Here is a 16,904-nt window from a genome sequence, read left to right on the forward strand (position 1 = left end):
GTGGGTGGGTGGGAACAGGTACAAAAAAAAGAAAGAGAAGAAGAAAATCAGTTCATCTATTTTTAGGTTGCTGGTTTTGCTAGAACCTGTCGCAGCTGACTTGGGGCCACTTCGCACTATTTAGCGTTGCGGCTAGCCGTTAGCGTTGCACAATTACTCAAAAGACAAACCCAAGCAAAAAAACGGATGCTTTTTTTTGCTTGCTTAGAAGTTGCTACAACATTTTGCCATCAGCTCACGTTGATCGTGCTCAGCCAAAAGCTCCGCTGGCTTCGTCTGGATTTTTTTGGAGCACAAGGTTGGTATTGTTTGACGCAAATCAGCGCCAAGAGTCCATCATGGCTTTTCTGCCACCCGGAAGTACTCTGGCATCTGCTGTTTACAAATGCGAAGCTCCAGAACTCATTTTGAGGTGCAATTTGTTGTCTCTCAGGCTGCGGCACAACTCCGGAGACCCGAGCCAGGCCACCTTGGCCTCAAAGGCGCATTACTCTTTGGCTCGAACCTCATTTTTTCTAAGTCAATGCACACACAGCAGGTTGAATGAACTGGCCTCTTTTGTTCCAGCCGGCCGGACTCTGACCTTGCGCTCGCAACCCTCAGTGTGATTTGGAGGCGGGGCCACATTCATTCTCCTAACAGACTTAGCGGAATTACTTTCTCCTCCTCACACCCTGCCAAAGACGCCCAAATCCTGCTGATCAGCTGACTCTCACATGCTTGCCTAAGACTGGAAGCGTCCGTCTGTCACGTCGCCGATCATGCGAGGAAGAGGGAGGCTAGAGCCGATGTCGCGTCGGATGGTCGACAAACTCGCGAGGACCGTAGAAAACAAAAATCAAGTCTTTCGTACAGTAATGAACTTTTTGGGAAGTCACTCAAGCATTCAAGGCTGCTTTCACAGCCAACAGAGACATTTTTAGCGGACAAGTTCACCTCATTATGCCAGAATTTAGAAGGTAAAAAAATCCTAAATATATGCAACTTTTCAGGAATCTGACATCAAGTTAGATCAAACCCTAATTGAAGCGGCGGTGTCCAAACTCGGTCCTCGAGGGCCAGAGTCCTGCAGGTTTGAGATGTTTCCCTGCTCCAACGCACCTGTTTCCAATGAACAGGATCGTTATCAGGCTTATGCAGAGCTTGCGGATGAGCTTCAGGTGTGTTGGAGAAGGGGAACATCCAAAACCAGCAGGACTCCGGCCCTCCCTGACTGAGTTTGCCCACCACTTGATGTAGTCGTGGAGAAGACAGAAAATAACGTAAAACGTTGCAATGTCATCAAGTGAGGCAGGCTTTGGCAACGCAAGATGGCCGACTGGGTAAGTGACATCCGGCCGCTCTAACAAGTGCAACGCTGCCCTCTGCTGTCAATTTTGTGAAAGTGATTGAGAGAGCATCTTGTTTCTTTTCCAGATTTGTGATTGCAGAAGCGGGCCCCCCTTCAAATGTGACCGACCCCCACTTATGCTGTCTCTGGTATGATTATGAATGACTTCTGGGACTCATTTTCAGCTCTGAAGTTTCATGGCCCCTTTTTCGAATTTCTAGCGTTTCCATTCCGTTTTATTTTCGCATTTCTTAAAAATTCGAATAAAAATAAAAACTACTGTTATTGTTCCAAATAAAGGTTTGGGGGTTCAAGACAGTTCACATTTTAAGTTTCAGGGTTTCAAATTTGGCTGTGAATCCTTGGGTATGGGTTACAAAGTAGGGTTTGAACTAAGACTGGGTTGGGATTCCAAATGTCACTTCACTCATCGGCCACTTAATTAGGTACACTCAGCAAACAAAAATGCTGATATGAACCCCACTCCAATGCACTATTATGAGATGTTATGTGGCCGCCGCCGCCGCCGCCGCCGCCAGGTATACATAACATCCTGTCCCGTGGGAGAGTGCGTTGCTTTGTGTGGGAGGGGAAGAGTTGAAAGTGATTGTTTTGATGGTAACAACACAAGCGGCCTTCAAGTCCTCTACAAACATCCTGTGTGAGTTTCAGTGCGCCGCCTGTCGCACTCGAATATGTCGTCAAGCCGGTCCAAGGCATGTCACAAACTTCCTCAAGGTGCTTTTTCTACAGATATTATATTCGTGAGAAAGACACCGGCCGGATTTCTCTCGCCGCCCCCGCTCGGCTATCTTCATTCCTTCTGCAGCTACGACGGAAGCAATTTAGCCAGAAGGTTCGCGTGCTTTTAGATGGATGGTAATAGTCGTGTTGCTGCACAGGCCTTTCTTTGTCACAACACAAAGTGTTTATTATCCTGCACGCTGTCTCCATTTCACATCATTTTCCTCCAAGTCGGCGTCAGCCATTTTGGGCATTTGATGGAATCCAAGAAGACGCACAAAAAAATAGTGATGCACGAAAATGCTATTTTCAACCGATACCGATAAATCAATAATTTAGAAAGGTCCGATGTCGATAACCGATAAGTAAGCCGATAATTAAAATTGACTTGACTATAAGTCCAGCATGTACAAATACATTGAAACATTGTGTAAAGCACCATGAAGCTGAATTTTATTGATATCTCTGCTTCAGACAACTAGTAACTCATTTTGAATTTGCCAAAACAAAACATTCATGTTTTAAAAATGCAACGGAAAACTGCGAGACATGCCACACTGCCATAGGAGAGGGGAGGGCTTGAGGAGTTGAGCACAACTTGAACCACAACCATAACAGATGGACCAACGTGGCATGTCTATTATCAGCAGATTTCTTTATTATCTGGTTGATCTCTCAGGTCAAATTGTTTGGTAATTGCCGATAATTATCGGCCACAGATATTGATTATCGTGCATCCCTAAAAACAACAACTCTAGGTTGCATGTTTTCTAACACACTTGGTGGGTCGCTGATCTCGAGCATTTTGGGTTATTTTATTTGTAACCCAAATTTGGGTTAATCAATTTTGACCCAACAGATTGTGTTTGGTTTGGGCAGGCTGAAGAGCTGTAGCTGCGGTCGCCATTTTGTATGACAACTGATGTTGACATAAATTTAATGTGACTTTCTTGCCAATAAGTGGTCATGGGGTTTTATAGCTTGCTATTAAATTAATAGTACTGAAGTCTGCAGTTAAATGTCAAAATGGTTCCAACATGACTCGAACTATATTGACAAGTTGTATTTAACAAGACGGAAGCTAAATTTAAATTTTGCGTTTCGCCTTTTATTTTGTTCCTCAACACTTCCCGTAGCCAAGGCTCGGGTTGCCAAGGGAGACGGCGGAAGTGTTTGTTCTGCCGACGTGATGGAGAAATACGAGAAAATCAAAGTTGTCGGGAGAGGAGCGTTCGGGTAAAGCAAGCGGTCTTCATCTCATCTATCCAACTCCTTTCGTACCTTCACACATTGTTTACGTGTAGGCTCACGTTTTACGTGTAAAAATTGACGAAGTGAGTCAAAAACGCTCGGCTAATAAATAGCTTGTTTTGTGGACAACACACGCGCGCGCGCGTGCGCACACACACACACGGCCATTAAACATATGGGTAACTCGTTTCATATTTAGACGTCTTATAACTTTGTTTCAAATGACCCATAGTATATACATTTATATTTTTAAATTTTCCACTCAGTAATAACAACAGCTAGTCGGCGCTACAAGTTTGGGAAAGTTGGTAACAAGCCGTCAAAATAAGCGACAAACTGAAAATCGACTATTTCCAATACGTTGTTGGTCTATCGCATGCGTTGTTGCAATTTTCTTGCACATTGTATGTCATACGTGTACGGAAAAAGAACACTAGGAAAAAATGTGGTACGTTTCGTGTGACATATTAAGTTTCCGCTAAATCTGATTGATGTATTTGGTAGAAAATTAGATTTGAACAAAGTCATTAATTCCTTTGATAACATTTCTGCATGTTAAAAACATGGGCTACTGACAATTCCGAGTTTAAAGTGGTCAACTCGATGAAAGGAAGCTCTCCATTGAAAATCATTGGACTTTGGATGGTTGTAATTTGATTATTTTGATTTCAAAATGGGATGAAATGTGGTTTGACCACTACAACAATCTGCCTGCTTTGTATGCCAGTCACAGGCAAATGCAATGCCATACGCCGTTTGTTTACAAGGTGTACAAGGAAGCATTTGCATTGCGGAAATGCCAGACATGTCTCGATGTTTGGAATTGTCAATGTGCTCCAGAGGCTTGTGTAACCGACACCCAAACTGTCCTTCAGGATCGTCCACCTCTGTCGGCGGCGCAGCGACGGCGGTCTGGTCATCCTGAAGGAGATCCCCGTGGAGCAGATGTCCCGCGACGAGCGCCTGGCCGCGCAAAACGAGTGTCAGGTGCTCAAGCTGCTCAACCACCCCAACATCATCGAGTACTACGAGAACTTCCTGGAGGACAAGGCGCTTATGATCGCCATGGAGTACGCGCCGGGTAAGACAAATAGAGTCCGCGAGACATTTAGCAGACATGCACCGGAAAGTCACATGAAGGCATGCCTGAAAAGACACAGGAAGCTGCCATTTTAGGTCAAAGCGGCCATTTTGGGGTTTGATGACATCTGTAAGTGCCTTCTGTTTGGGTTAGCCACAACATTTCTTAAACGTGCGTGTCATAAGTAGACCTACAAAGAATTCTCAAGAAGCCATGCCTGAAAGGACAACGGCCAATCTAGGTTGTTGGCCATATAAAACTCAAATGTCTTGTGTTGACTTGTAGGTGGAACCCTGGCTGACTACATCCAGAAGCGCTGCAACTCCCTGCTGGATGAGGACACCATCCTTCACTTCTTTGTGCAGATTCTGCTGGCCCTCTACCACGTCCACAACAAGCTCATCCTGCACAGGGACCTCAAGACGCAGAATATTCTGCTGGACAAGCACCAGATGATCGTCAAGATTGGCGATTTTGGTATCTCCAAAATCCTGGTCAGCAAAAGCAAAGCGTACACCGTGAGTTCCGTTTCAACTTCGACAGCATGCGTGGACGTCGCCGTTCTACCGAGGAAAATGAGGGCCACACTGAAAAGGAAAAAAGTACCAAATAAAGGACCTTACGACAATGAGTTGTGGTAAAAAAAAAAAAAAAAAAAAGAAGTCATCTCATGAGAACAAAGTTATGTATATATATTTTTTTGGAAAAACAGCCATATTTTTTCAAGAAAAAATGTGTATATTTTTCCACCAAAAAAATGCTTTTTGGAGGAAACAAAATTGTGTATTATTGACGAAAAAGTCAGTTTTGTGCCAATGAAGTCAATGAACTAAATACACAAAAATGCAACTAAATGTCATGCCTTTTTTTTTTTTTTTAATATATTCCCCGGTATATTCCTCCTCCAAACAAAAATCCTAACTTTATTCTGGATAAAATATTTGTATTTTTATATTTTCCTCCAAAAAAGTGGCTTAATTTGTTTCTTTTTTAATAGTAAAAATGAGGGAAAAAAATCTTGAAAATAAAATACAGTTTTTTTGGTAATGTTATTACTTTTGACCTTAAAAAGCAACTTTTCCTTTAAAAATACAACTGTACTTTTGCAAGTTAGTGTGGCCCCAAGACTTGTCAGCACAATCGCATTGCAAAATCTTTGATGACGCCACAAGGCGTGTGTTTGTCTGCGCAGGTGGTGGGGACGCCGTGTTACATCTCGCCAGAGCTCTGCGAGGGAAAGCCGTACAACCAGAAGAGCGACATCTGGGCCCTGGGCTGCGTCCTCTACGAGCTGGCGAGCCTCAAGAGAGCCTTTGAGGCCGCCGTAAGAAGGCGTCCCCTCATTTGAAAGGCGCTCACTTAAAGAGCTCCCGCAAAAATGTTTATTTCTTTTTTTGGGCTGACGTTTTTTCAGAACCTCCCCGCCCTGGTGCTGAAGATCATGAGCGGCACTTTTGCGCCAATCTCAGACCGCTACAGCCCAGAACTTCGTCAGCTCATCCTCAACATGCTCAACCTGGATCCCTCCAAGCGGCCTCAACTCAACGAAATCATGGCGCTCCCCGTCTGCATTCGCCCGCTGCTCAACCTTTGCACGGACATCGGCAACGTCAAGATGCGCAGGTGAACGACCTTTTGGGGAATTCAGCCCCCCAAACCAGTCCATCACACAAAAAAAAAAAAAGAAGTCGTAAGCCAGTTCCATGTTGCACAATGACATGAAGTTTGGTTGACAAATGTCTGTCACTGGTAGACTCACAATAAAATGAATTTGAAAAGGGAGCAGCAGTCACACTATTAGTTGAAATGTCTTGTTGTGTGCAGGATTGAGAAACCCCTGTCCACTGTGCAGGCGGGGCCACACGGCAGAACCGGAGGCAGAGTGCCGACCGGCAGGTCCAGAGGTAGCAAAAGATCTCGTACAGCGTAGCCTTCATTTCGTTAAACACAAATATTTTCGTCAGCGCACCAAAACTAGACTAGACTAAAACCGTCATTAATAAACAATAAGTGAGACTAAATCTGTGTGCATTTTCCTCAACTAATGAAGGTGAGACGAAAAAGTGAACTCAAGTCCGTAGACATTTTGGAGAAGAAAAAAATCCTGTCTGCTAATGTGTCATGTGACACACCCTCTTTAAAATCCGCAGCTAGCGAGTGCAACTTACTCAAACACAAGGGACGGACAGGAAGTGGATTCACATTGAAAGCTTTAAAAATAAATAAATCAAGTTATAATGTAACATTAATCCAACGGCCATAACGTTCCAACAATCATGTCTCATACTGGCTAACGTACTAGCTCGTAGCATGGAGCCATAGTAGCGACTTGAATTGTGTGTGAGCTTGCGTTTCATCAAAAATATGAGAGAACATTTGATGTGAAATAGTTTTAGATCTCAAATTGTAAACATTTATCTGCTTACAAAAAAATATATATACAAGGGTCAAATGATTGTCCTGACTAAATAAACTAACAAGCGTGATTGAAACTTGACTAAAACTGAGATACATTTAAAAATGTCGAATTCAAAATAAAATAAAAAACAAAAGTAACTCTCCTGTTTATGCTTACACTTGCACTTTAGCGTAACATCGTTCATTTTCTTGAAGTCTGCTCAATCAAAAGAAAAACGTTTGAGAAACGGCAACATTTCTATTCGGTATGATTTTCTCCCTCCCGTTCGCCCCCTGGTGGACACAAGCTGAAGGTGTGCTGCTGTTTGTTGATGTGTGCAGACGGCTCAAGTGCGGCGGGCAAGCTGCATTCCCTCCCGCTGTCGTGGGTGTACACGTGGGGCAGCGGCATCTCGGCCCCGCTGCGTCTGCCCATGCTCAACACCGAGGTGCTGCAGGTGTCGCTGGGACGCACGCAGAAGATGGGCGTCACCAAGTCGGGCCGCCTCATCACTTGGGAGGTGCGTGAGGACAAATTCACGTCCTCGTCACGCAAGCAAATGACATTGAAACGAGTGGCGGGCGACATGGGGGCCAATTCCACCTACGCCCCCCCCCCACTTGGTGTCCACATGATCCACATTTGACACGTCACGCACCTACAGAAATCAAAACAATGAAGAAACTTGGCGGGCAAGCAATAGCTTCCTTTAGCACAGTGTCTTCTTCTTCTCTCATGGTGGAGTGTTGTTTGTATGCTGTCGCCTCTCTACACTGCCCCCTATAGTCTGGGAGAATATCAGAAAAGAGAGGAGGCAAGCTGCACTGAGTATCAAAGATTCAGTACCTCAAGAATGAAGCAAACAAGCATGACGGCGACCTCTCGTGTCCGTATTGGGGAAACCACGTTTTGAGGCACCGCACGTATCATTTGTTGAGAGCGCAACGGCCGAAGGTTTTGTTTCCGATCATGTTAACAGGCGCCATCGGTGGGCTCCGTCGAGGCGAGTCTGCCCGGAGTGGTGGAGCAGATGCAGCCGCAGTTCATCTCACGCTTCCTGGAAGGTCAGTCCGGGGTCACCATCAAGTCCGTTTCCTGTGGAGATCTCTTCACCACCTGCATGACGGGTGAGAGATCCCAGCCTGAGCCAAGATGTTTTTGCTTCAGGGTTATTATGGGTTTGGCATTTTCATTTTTGACATTTTTTATTTCATTTCGTTTTCAGGGTGGTTCTGTCAGTTTTTGTTGTTTAAAAAAATAAAGTACATTACTTTTGCGCAATGTTTAATGAACAACATGCTAAAATGAAAAAAGTATTGGATTTCTTACCGAGCGTTGCATTTCGACCGAGTCGAATGAAAAAGCAGGCGAGTCGAGCCATTGGCGCCAAAAGTCAAGCAGGCAAAATCATCCCCAAAGGCTCATTTATTAAATGAATGACCAAAGATGAAATCAAACAAAGGACATTTTTGCTGTAATTATATTTCATTTTAGTTTAAGAATTCCTTCCTTCTCTGTTTTTGACGCAATTGTCGCTTGCTGCTGCAGCGGCTAACGAAGGAGCTCGCAGCCAACCACGAGCTCATGCTAACGTGCGATGTACGTGTCATCCAATTGATGCGAGCGCCTCACATCATCATCATCATCATCATCATCATCATCATCATATTATTATTATTATTATCATTCTCCATAATCGCCACCAGTACAGTGTTGTGTAATGAAGTCATTTGCAGACAGAGGCATCATCATGACCTTTGGAAGCGGGAGCAACGGCTGCTTGGGCCACGGGAACTTCAACGACGTCACACAGGTACGCGACCTCCACACGGACAAAATTGGCACATTTGTAATGTCATCTCGGGTCTTGTCCGCAGATGTTTATCAAGAACTTCCGGCTTACTTTGTTGACAAACAAAATGTAGCCTCGCCGTTTATCCATAATGTATCCATGGTTAGACGCTGGAACGCCAAATTGAGTTTGATCCAGATCTGATTCAAATGACTGTACTCATTTACACAATCAGACTCTTCTTCGTAGAGTACAAATACTTTGTTACTTTTGCCAAAGTCGTTTTTTTTACACAAGTAATTGTACTTTTACTCAAGTAGAGGTTGTCGCTACTTTTCCCATTTCTCCTTATCGGACGTTCAGCGTCTGTGGGGGCCGGCGGCCCAGACATTCGGCGACTGCGTGATGATTGGACGATCTGTCCGAGGCATCAAAAATGAGCTTCGCCTCATTTGAATGAGCGCCACGGATGCACGTGTATTTCAACTCCCACGCTATCGACAACATTAAATTCCTCTACTCCATTCAGCCCAAAATCGTGGAGGCGCTGCTGGGCTACGAGCTGGTGCAGGTGTCGTGCGGCGCCTCCCACGTCCTCGCCATGACCAACGAACGAGAAGTATTCGCCTGGGGGCGAGGAGACAACGGTAATCACCAGACGCGACGTCAAAATTCTTCATGTATTGATGATGCCGTCCTTTTTCTGCCCGCCAGGTCGGCTCGGTCTTGGCACCCAGGACACCCACAACTGTCCCCAGCAGGTGTGCTTACCTGCCCAGTTTGAGGCCCAAAGGGTCGTGTGCGGCGTTGACTGCTCCATGATCGTCAGCGCTGGCAACAGCATCCTGGCGTGCGGAAGCAACAGGTCATTACTTGCAGTGGCGGGAAGTAACTGAGTACTCGTACTTTGTGATTAGAAAGGAATGTAAGGTGCGTTTTTCTCTTAATAACTGGGTAGGTAAAGCTGCGTTTTGTTTTGCTTGCCTAAAATGGCAACATGCCTTTTTTTCTTCTTCTCATTAGGAGCAAACTTGTAACTCAAGTTGAACTTCTTCATCAGGTTTCAATTTGGCATATTTATATAGTAGAATTTCATTTTTTTTTCCTCCCTTTTTGTTGTTTACGGCGGCATGTTCAAAATCGGTTGTATTTAACCCATTTTACGCCTTAATGGCTTGAGTACATTTCACAATCTATACTTGACTTACATTCAAGATAATTATTGATTAATCTGTCAATTATTGGTTTTGGTTAACTGGTGAATCCGATTTTTTAAATCCCTTCCCTCCCTTTCTTCAAAAATGATCTGTTTTCTGTACTTCTATTTCATCGCTTGGTGTGCGTACGTTTGCCCACCTTTGATGACTTGTCACAAAGCAAGATGGCCGTCGTCTGCAGTGGCCTGAGGAAACTTTTTGTTGTTAGGTTCAACAAGTTGGGTCTGGACAAGATCACGTCCGACGAGGAGCCCAGTCCCTCCAGCCAGGTGGAGGAGGTGCACTCGTTTGCGCCCGTCCGCTCGGCGCCGCTCAACAAGGAGAAGATTGTCTGCATTGACATCGGCACGGCCCACTCTGTCGCTGTGACAGGTCCGATCAAATCAACCCGCCTCTTGCAACACTCAAAACGCAAAATCTAATCTATCTGCTTGAAGGTTAAAACTCAAGTGAGAATTTCTTTTTTTCTTTTTTCCTTTCAAAGCAAGAAAAGCACTAATTCAGTGATTCTTTTGCATACCACTAGAGGGAGCCTGTGCACCGCACATACTGTGTGTTTTTTTTGTGTGCGCGCCGTTGCCCATATGCAGGCATCAAACTTTGTTTTCCAAATAGTTTTGCGGTTCATGGGCCTTAGTTTGAAAAAGATGCTACGAAAGAAAGCAAGCTAACAGGAGCGCCAAAGTGTTTTGTGGTCATGAACGGCCGCTCACCTTTGCGTGCTTGCCCCCCCCCCAGAGAGCGGCCAGTGTATCACCTTTGGCAGCAACCAACACGGGCAGATGGGCTGCAGTTCCCGACGGGGCAGTCGCACCCCTTACCCCGTGCCCGGCCTGCAGGGCGTCACCGTGGCGGCTTGTGGAGACGCCTTCACGCTGGCCATCGGGTCGGGTGAGTACACGCCAACGAGGAATTCCTCACTGGCCCTGTCACATTTTTAGGGGGGGGGTCTACGTTTCTTTGTGCAGAACTGGAATACTGCAATCTTCCACGATTTATCAATCGTTTGTAGTAGGTGTGCTTTTTTTCTATTGTGCCAGGTGGTGGTCGTCAATCAATCAATCAATAACGCGCACCTTCAATTTTCAGGCCACGGCTTTTCGTCAGTGTTGGACTGCAACTAACGATAAATCTGTCAATTATTTTAACCCTAACCCATCACTTGGCTGAAAATGGATGGCAATAATGTAAACCGTTTTTTTTTTTTGGGCTGAAGATGATTTGTCACAGATGTGCGCGTGTGTGTTTTTTGTTTTTTTTGTTCTCGGGTCGGGCCCATATTCCGGGATTTTACAGACTGTCCTCGTAGGGCCATTCTGGACGGCCCCCCAACTTTAGACCTCTTTTTGAGGGTCAAGACTTGGTTTTAGAGTTTAGGTTTGAATTGGGTTATGGTTGGGGTTAGAATAAGGAATGGGGGTAGCCGATCATTTTTGAAGCTTGGTGTTAGGGGGCGGGGCTAGTTAATGCATTATGTCCATGCAATGGCCCCACAAACATAGTGTAGGGTGTGTGCGTGTGTGTGTGCGCGCGTGTGCGCACGTGTCACGCTGGAGGGTACAAATGGTGAAATGTCACATTGTGCCAGTGAATGAATGACCCCCCCCAGGTTCTGCCCATCAAGGGCCGCCTTTGTTGGCAGATGGAGCCATTGTGTCGCCCCTGCAGGAGATGCCCTGCGACGTTTGTGTGTGTGTGTCAGGGTTATTATAGTTTGGGAATTTTCATTTTGGTTAGCTTTTATTTTGTTTTGAGTTCTCTTTTTTAAATGTAGTTAGATTTAATTAGTTTGGGGTTCTGTTAGTTATTATTAACTCTTTGACTGCCAGACGTTTTCAGAAAAGGGATGCCGTGGCTGCCAGCCGATTTAAGCATTTTGACTGATCTTTTCTCTGATCTTTCAAGGTCCACAGAAAATGTTGTGTTTGGACTATGGAAACACACATACTACCAAATGAAAGATTGGACTCTCATCTTTCATCAGAAAAAAAAAGTTTGTTTCTACCTTATTCCCTTTTTGAGTAATCAACAATAGAAAATGGTTAGTTTCACCTCTGTTTTGAAACAAACGTCTTTTAACGTCTTTGGCACTCCTCCATAGGATTTTACTAAACGTTATTTAACGTTTTTGGCAGTCAAAGAGTTAATTGTAAAAAAAAAAATGTATGCTTAGTTTTTTGTTTTTTTAAAATGGGTATTACTTGTGCGCAATATTCCAAATAAAATGTTAACTATAAAAAGTAACACATTTCTTAGCTAGCGTTGCATTTCGGCTGAGTTAAATGAAAAAGCAGGCGAGCCTTTGGAGCAGCAAAATTGTCGCCTCGGAGCGACGTCATCTGAAGGTGCTTTTCTATTGGCTGCTGCTACATGACATCACTTCTTTGTGACACACTTTCAAACGTCTTTATTCCGGTTAATGTCGAAATAAATATTCTTAAAAGCACATTTAAAATCATCCACAAAGGCTCATTCATTAAATGAATTACCAAAGATTACAATGAAGGAAATTGTCGCTATAATTGTAGTTAGTTTTGTAAACATAAAATGTAATTTCAGTTAGTTTGTTTTTTTAAGAAGCATTTTCGTTTTTATTTTATTTCGTTAACAAAGTTTATTTTTAAATGTTAGTTTTGGTTAACTAAAATAATCTTGATGTGTACATGAAATAAATCACACACAATGTGGGAATCACATTTTTATATATTTTTTATGAGAACCAAAAAAGTCGTCCCCGCAAAACTGAGCAAGGACTTTCTGGAGACTTGATAAGCGCGCACACACATTACTGGAACCCATTTTTGAATAGAATTCTTTTTTTCTTTTTTATGGGAAACTAAAAGCTGGTGAAACCAAGCAACTGATGTGCGTGCGTGCGTGCGTGCGTGCGTGTCGCGTGCCCATCTGAATTGCGCTCATCTTGCGTGTGGGCAGATGGCGAGGTGTACACGTGGGGAAAAGGCGCCCGCGGACGCCTGGGGAGGAAAGAGGAGGACTCGGGGATCCCGAAGGCGCTGCAGCTGGACGAGAGCCACCCCTTCACCATCACCTCCGTGGCGTGTTGTCATGGCAACAGCCTGCTGGCAATCAAACGTAAGATTTTGCCCATTGGCCTTCTTTTTTTTTGGGAGGGGGGCAAGTACTAATCCAGCCACCAAAGGTGGTTGGAACACTTTAGTAGAGCACAAAAAAGTTTAACGTAGCCACGGCCAAAGAGACACAGGAAGTGTCGGCCATTTTAGTTTGAAGTGATAATAACTCGAGATTTTGTCCAATTGCTCCCTTAGTTTTGATCACAATGTGTGGACATGTACAACATGTACAAACTATGAATTATTAGTATTCCCATCATGTTGATTGACGTGATTCCTCATGTTTGGACTCTTTGGTCTCTGCTTGTTTCAGCTTTACTCGATGAAACTGCACCGAGATGACGACGCGAACATTCCCAACGTTCCCTTCAGGACCAAACGGTCACTTGTGAGTCCTCTCAGTTCACACGTCAACAAAAAAGCTTCTTATGGGAATGAAAAGCGTCCGCTCTTCGAGAAAGACTTTGGACACGTTCTGTGAGTGTGCGCGTGTGTAGCGATTTTGTTTTTGTGCACTTGGAACAGGAAAGACAAATTCCACAAAGCTCACAGTTATCCAAAATGTTCCAACAACGGAGTACAACAAAGAGGTCGCACACGTGCCCCGCGGGGGGCTCTGGAAAGGTTATCCGTATTTATAGATGTCAAAACGAGCAACAAGAAAAAGCCTCGAAAACACGCTCATACGTGCGAGAGGATCCGCAACACGTTATGATCAAAGATCAACAAGATCATCGCATGCATAAGAATTGGGAAGTAAAACCTACGTCAACCGAAATCACATTTTCCAAATAAGAACACAAAATGTGCCGCCTGTGAAAATAATTTCCTAAAGTTATATTTCTTTTTAAATGAACTCATTCACTGGCAGCCATTTTCCCTGAAGCAACCCCCTTCGCTCCCAGCTGTTTGACTGGATTTGGACTGATTTTGCAAGGCCCACAGAATGTTCTCTTCTATTGCTATAAAAACATGGAACCTACCAAAAAAAGATTTGAGTCTCTTCTTTCATCGGGAAAAAAAAGTATATTTCTACCTGTTTCCGTTTTGCAGCAATTAGCATTAGCATATAGCTAAGTTTCATCATTATTCACCAACCTGCTGAAAACTCTGACAAAAGCGCTTTTTTGCAACATGGCCATGGCTGATCTCTTATACTCTGCTGCCACCTGCTGGCCGTTTTTTTGTAATAACTACCATTGCTTCGAGGATTCTCTAAAGGTCAGAAGGTGCATCAAAGCTGTTCTCTTTATGCTCTAGCATAAAATAAAAACAATTGTATTTTTTTAAACGTATAAATACGTCTTTGGGAGCCTGGTAATATTTAAAAGAACTTATTAGACGTTTTGGGGAGCAAATGAGTTCAAAACAAGAGTGTGAAAAGGTTTTAAATTTATGAAAAAGAAATATTACACTAAAAAGTCCATGGCATGTACACACCATGAAATTCAATTGCTTTTGGTCCGAAGGCTGGAACAGATGAACAGATTTTCCATTCACTTCATTCATTGTGTCAAAAGAACTTCTAGAGATCATATCACAAAGCAGCACTGTTTCGCACAGGCCTTTAAAAAATGGACGGCGAGCCGCAACTGGCCCCCTTCGCTAGTTTGGACACCCCAGGCCGAGCATGACTGCCTGTGAGTGGACGCCATCAAGCCGCCGTTATCCCGCCATTGTCCAGCGTCACGTGCGTGACGAGCCAGCAAAAGGCCCGTATGAGTGTAAAACCGGTTTCAGGCCCGCCTACGACACCCCCACCCCACGCACACGCACACACACACGCACACGCACACACACACACACACACACACACACACACTTAAGCTTTGCCATTAATGAAGATGTTGACAATGCACAGCAGACAGAAGAGTGAGCGGAGTGTTGAAGTGAGCGGTCGGGTCAAATGAGCGGCGCTGGCTGAGGCCCGCCGAGCCCCGGACACGCTGCTCGCATTCTACTTGATTGGATTAGCCACTTGCAGACGGACGCTGGCGGAAGTGCTCACACTCTCTACGTGGGGAGAAGCACAGATTACAGTCACAGAAATATTTCAAGCAAACTTCAAGATTGAAGTCATTTTTTTTACATGACAAATTCACATTCACATTTTTTTTTTTAGATCATTTTAACACAAACCTACCAAATAAACCTGATATGATACATATCCATTAGTCTAATGAAGACTATTTATTTGACAAGACGTGAGTAGACTGGTCGCCGTGACTGGACGGGACATGACTAGACTGGTCGCCATGACAGGAAGTAAAGTGACTAGACTGGTCGCCATGACGACGTGACGTGACTATACTGGTTGCAATGACTGGACGTGACGTGACGAGACGAGACTGGTCGCCATGACTGGACGGGACGTGAGTAGAGTAATGCATAATCCTCAGGTAAATTAATAATAATGAGAGGACGAGACTGGTCGCCCTGACTGGACGTGACTAGATTGGTCGCCCTGACTGGATTGGTCGCCCTGACTGGATGTGACGTGACTAGACTGGTTGCAATGACTGGACGTGACGAGACTGGTCGCCATGACTGGATGGGACGTGAGTAGAGTAATGCATAATCCTCAGGTAAATTAATTATAATGAGAGGACGAGACTGGTCGCCCTGACTGGACGTGACTAGATTGGTCGCCCTGACTGGACGTGATGTGACTAGACTGGTCGCCGTGACTGGACGGGACATGACTAGACTGGTCGCCATGACAGGAAGTGAAGTGACTAGACTGGTCGCCATGACGACGTGACGTGACTATACTGGTTGCATTGACTGGACGTGACGTGACGAGACGAGACTGGTCGCCATGACTGGATGGGACGTGAGTAGAGTAATGCATAATCCTCAGGTAAATTAATAATAATGAGAGGACGAGACTGGTCACCCTGACTGGACGTGACTAGATTGGTCGCCCTGACTGGATTGGTCGTCATGACTGGACGGGACGTGAGTAGAGTAATGCATAATCCTCAGGTAAATTAATATTAATGAGAGTATTTATTTAAAGTATGTTGTTTGAATTGCCTAATAATCAGGTTAGCTACACACGATAAATATGCTGCTATGTGAAAAACACTTATGTCCATTTTTATTTATTTATTGCTTTTTTGTTGTTGTTGCATTTTTATGTTTTTGGGATGAAACTGAATGCAGACATCCCAAAAACGTTTTTTTAAAAAGTAATTATACTTGATATATACCTTATACTTAATACTAACGACATAAACTTGAGCAATATGCATTTGAAACTAATAGGCATTTTTAGACTAATTAATACATAATACATAAGTTTTATGTGACATTTTTTTAAGTACATGGGAATTTGTTATATATACATCAATCTTAAATTAGGCGTGAAATATTTTTGTGAGTGACAATACTGCCAATGACGTACTGTAAAGCTTATCAACAATGATGTCACACGTGCTTCCGGGTGACAAAAAGTCAAGCATTGTCATAAGTAAACAAGCGTTCATGTAATCTGAGCAGGTAAGAAAGTCAAAAAAGTTTGTAAAAAATGTCTTTACCTTTCTTCTGTCCTGCAATTTGAATATGCCACGAGTGTGTTAGCATTTGTTGGTGGCAAACATGGAGGAGTTCACAGCAGGATGCAAGGCAGGCAGGAAGATTCTTTCAAAAAAGAAAAAGATATTTTCAAAAAGGCAACCAAGGCGTGTGCAGAATGAACACATCCCACTGTGTACTCTCTTGTCCTGTGCCTTTTGTGTTTGAACGCATCATTTTATTATGATGTTTTGGGGGGGAATATAGATTATTGTGCATGTTTCTCTATTGCCATTGTTTCCCCAGTGATGATGTAATGATGATGTAATGCTCTCTAGCAGTACAGGAGGTGAAAAGTCTTGTCCGTATCTGCGCGTGTGGGACAGAAGTGCACCAGTGTCGTGGAAAATTGGTGTTAAAAAGACCTCATCTTCAAAAGCACATGTCAAGTGAGCATTTACACCTTTTAATGTGCAAAACAAA

At 44.0% G+C, this 16,904-nt stretch overlaps 1 protein-coding gene across 11 annotated transcripts; it reads left to right on the forward strand.

Annotated features, from left to right (window-relative positions):
- The first annotated feature begins 1,939 nt into the window (after positions 1–1,939).
- Positions 1,940–16,904, forward strand: nek8 (NIMA-related kinase 8). Of its 11 annotated transcripts, none has more exons than XR_013294040.1 (17): positions 3,221–3,310; positions 4,201–4,406; positions 4,692–4,924; positions 5,599–5,730; positions 5,821–6,029; positions 6,231–6,310; positions 7,146–7,324; positions 7,784–7,931; positions 8,541–8,617; positions 9,126–9,243; positions 9,311–9,461; positions 10,022–10,185; positions 10,552–10,704; positions 12,748–12,906; positions 13,219–13,293; positions 14,469–15,765; positions 15,891–16,743. XR_013294040.1 is itself a non-coding variant. In XM_077565242.1 (16 exons), the coding sequence occupies exons 1-15, from the start codon at positions 3,264–3,266 to the stop codon at positions 13,245–13,247; spliced, it is 2,085 nt and encodes a 694-aa protein (XP_077421368.1). In that variant the 5' UTR covers positions 3,221–3,263; the 3' UTR covers positions 13,248–13,293; positions 16,760–16,904. The 11 variants fall into 11 exon arrangements, 9 of the variants coding, with proteins under 9 accessions (XP_077421369.1, XP_077421368.1, XP_077421366.1 ...); XR_013294041.1 differs by having other exon boundaries at positions 14,469–15,304; positions 15,891–16,741; XM_077565242.1 differs by lacking the exons at positions 14,469–15,765; positions 15,891–16,743 and adding an exon at positions 16,760–16,904.

Source organism: Vanacampus margaritifer, chromosome 5 (genome assembly GCF_051991255.1).
Source record: "Vanacampus margaritifer isolate UIUO_Vmar chromosome 5, RoL_Vmar_1.0, whole genome shotgun sequence".
NCBI classification, from domain to species: domain Eukaryota; kingdom Metazoa; phylum Chordata; class Actinopteri; order Syngnathiformes; family Syngnathidae; genus Vanacampus; species Vanacampus margaritifer.

Coding starts and splice junctions, on each gene's coding strand:
- nek8 (XM_077565242.1), top strand. CDS start 3,264: ATGGAGAAATACGAGAAAATCAAAGTTGTCGGGAGAGGAGCGTTCGG. Junction 5,731..5,820: donor AGAGAGCCTTTGAGGCCGCC/GTAAGAAGGCGT, acceptor ACGTTTTTTCAG/AACCTCCCCGCCCTGGTGCT. Junction 9,244..9,310: donor CTGGGGGCGAGGAGACAACG/GTAATCACCAGA, acceptor TCTGCCCGCCAG/GTCGGCTCGGTCTTGGCACC.